The following is a 3,094-nucleotide window of genomic DNA, read 5'->3' on the forward strand; positions in this document are numbered from 1 at the left end:
TACATGGACAGTATGTGGACAGTATATGGAGTTCGTTACCAAAATGTTGATGCTTCATTTGAAGTAAGGTCATTATGGGAGGAGACTGAAGCAACGCAGAGGAACCATCCCCTAAGATGTTTTCTTGGCAATTATAGCATTTACTTATATTACAGTGGACAAATCAAACATCTACAGCTCTTTAGAGTTGCGTCCCTCTAGGGGTGCCAGGAATGTATGCCCTTGGGTATGAATCCCAGATTCACACTGAGTGTTTCTTGGCTTGTCTGCACCATACCTGTGCTCGAGTGTTAAATGTCCTGATCATGTGTGGCTTTCCTCGCATACCAACTTGACTTGCCGTGATATAGACCATGGACCATACCTGTGCACCACACCATTTCCCCCGAGTGTGTAGCAATTATGTAATTGTGGTGACTATTTATCATTTATAATTACTTGTTTATCATATGTGTAATGTTATTGCTTGCATATATTGCATCCTCAAAGAAATAGTGTTATGCGCCAGATGGAATTATTTTGTATATCTCACAGACAAAGCATTTGAATTAAAGAATAAAGATCACCTTACCGAATTTAACAGCATTGGTATAATTTCTGTCGTTCAATTCTCTGAAGAACCATCGGACCGCTTCGTATGCTTGTATAGATTCTGGAACCACGGCGACACATGTTTCATCCTTGTGCGACTGTACAGAAAATAGCCCTGCTAGTATCACATCCCCAGAGACGTACTCGTTGTTTGAGAATGAGGCAACTGATCCTATAGTCCAGATACACAGCAGGGTCGTGAAAGAGTTCATTGTGACACTTGGCAAACTGAAATATTCAGAAATATGTGTTTAGAGATATAAATAATTTTATAATAATTTAAATTTTTTTTACATAATTTAAAATATTTATAAATAATCTGGCATACTGTTTTCAGCCTAGTGAGACATTTGTAATTTTTCTAATAAAGAAGTTTTTTTGAAGGGTGATACTTTCTTTCGGCCGGATGTTCATGATGCATTACATACGAATATTATAGCTAGTTAAACAGTGGTATTAATAATTGTCTTTTTATATGTCATGTGAACGCACTGCCGCATAGAGTATACTGTCATTTTATGGACATTACAAGGACATTACATAGACATTATATGGACATTACATGGACAGTATATGGACATTACATGAACATTACATGGACATAACATGGACATAACATGGACATTGCATTGACACTATATGTACATTACATGGACATTATATGGACATTGCATTGACAGTATATGTACATTACATGGACATAACATGGACATTACATGGACATTACATGGACAGTATATGGACATTATATGGACATTACATTGACATTATATGGACATTATATGGACATTGCATTGACACTAGGTGTACATTACATGGACATTAGATGGACATTACATGGACATAACATGGACATCACATGGACAGTATATGGACAGTATATGGACATTACATGGACAGTATATGGAGTTCGTTACCAAAATGTTGATGCTTCATTTGATGTAAGGTCATTATGGATGGAGAAGCAACGCAGAGGAACCATCCCCTAAGATGTTTTCTTGGCAATTATAGCATTTACTTATATTACAGTGGACAAATCAAACATCTACAGCTCTTTAGAGTTGCGTCCCTCAGGCGTGCCAGGAATGTATGATCTTGGGTTTGAATCCCAGATTCACACTGAGTGATTCTTGGCTTGTCTGCACCATACCTGTGCTCGAGTGTTAAATGTCCTGATCATGTGTGGCTTTCCTCGCACACAGATTGTGTACTAGTATTTATATCTCACCTCACAAAAAATGTTTTTAGTTATTTTATTTATCTATGTCTACTCACAGTTCCTGCTCAAAACTTCATTTGAAACAAACGAAGCGTTTTCAGGTAAGGCTTTTATTTACGTAGGTTACATTAATTAAAATAAAACAGAACATAAATCCAGGGCATAAATCTTTAGGAAAGGGTATGGGCACTCGCATTTTTAAAATGCGCATTTATGTCTAAAATCAAGAGCTCGCATTATTTTCATACCGCATTAAATTCCTGTTTTACAGTATTTATATCTCACCTCACAAAAAATATTTTTATAAATACATATAGCAGTACATACAAGTGAGCCAGCCGTTTAGGGTCACGAGAGACAAAATATATAAAAGAATTACTGTCGCCCGAATTCCTGAACTACCGTGTCTCTCCTACCGTCGGCTGATCGCTGTGAGAGTATCAAGTAACAGCAACAGACAATGCTCCACGGGTATGTTTCGATCAGATTACAGCGAGGGACACGCATAGTATTGACCGTCTGCCTGGGTCACTGCATATGAAGAATGTCATGTGTATATCGGCCAGGGTTCCCCGTGAGGACGCTAGAATATATTTTTAGGTCACAACAACCCGTATATTGGCTGTGATCCCAACCGGATCGGGTCATCAGGTTGACAGACGCGTCAACCTACCCCGACGGCGTTAATTACTGGAATGTCAAGTCCAGACATTTAACAACAAACAAATCACGGATGTATTAAACACGTAAAGCATCGAATATTCACAACATCCATATTAATCCATTGTTATTGAATATTACTTTATTACAAGATGGTGAATATATGACGAATTAAGACGCTTTACCTCAAGCTGACAAAGTAAAGGACGGGAGGTGTTCATTCACTGGTATATGATACAAGGAAAAGTTGAATTAAGCGACAACCCTTATCGATATCCCGTCAGTTCCTTATTGTCACACATTACGGAAGACTTATACAACTTCATTGGGGACTTTGTATTCCTAAACACAGTTAAAACTGAAGTTTGTCTCACCGTTTTATCCGCTTCGACTTTACAGTCCTGTTCAGCTGCGTTGTTAGCGCCGCGTGCGTGGAAAGCAGGGAATCAACCAGGCGTGGAAGCAAGGCCACTGTTTACGGTTGCCCGAAGACATCATACAATCATACTTACTGCGTCTCTTGTTATCGAACTACACGGAACTCTTTCGGAGGTATTAAAGCGACCCAGAAGGTGGCAATACAGGGCTGTCGAGGTTCGCCATCTGAGTGAGTGAGTTGGGTTT

At 38.8% G+C, this 3,094-nt stretch overlaps 1 protein-coding gene across 1 annotated transcript in view; it reads right to left on the reverse strand.

Annotated features, from left to right (window-relative positions):
- The window catches only part of LOC139450617 (uncharacterized), an 11,980-nt gene extending 9,088 nt beyond the window's left edge, over positions 1 to 2,892 (reverse strand). Inside the window, exons 1-2 of the mRNA XM_071232401.1 lie at positions 2,845 to 2,892; positions 572 to 819 (exon numbers count right to left, since the gene is read on the reverse strand). Of these exons, the coding sequence (XP_071088502.1) occupies positions 572 to 803 (232 nt within the window). The 5' untranslated portion in view covers positions 804 to 819; positions 2,845 to 2,892. The remainder of the gene's footprint in view (positions 1 to 571; positions 820 to 2,844) is intronic.
- Between the last annotated feature and the right edge of the window lie 202 nt (positions 2,893 to 3,094).

This window comes from Haliotis cracherodii, unplaced genomic scaffold (assembly GCF_022045235.1).
Source record: "Haliotis cracherodii isolate W230 unplaced genomic scaffold, xgHalCrac1.p SCAF_8, whole genome shotgun sequence".
In the NCBI taxonomy this organism is placed as follows: domain Eukaryota; kingdom Metazoa; phylum Mollusca; class Gastropoda; order Lepetellida; family Haliotidae; genus Haliotis; species Haliotis cracherodii.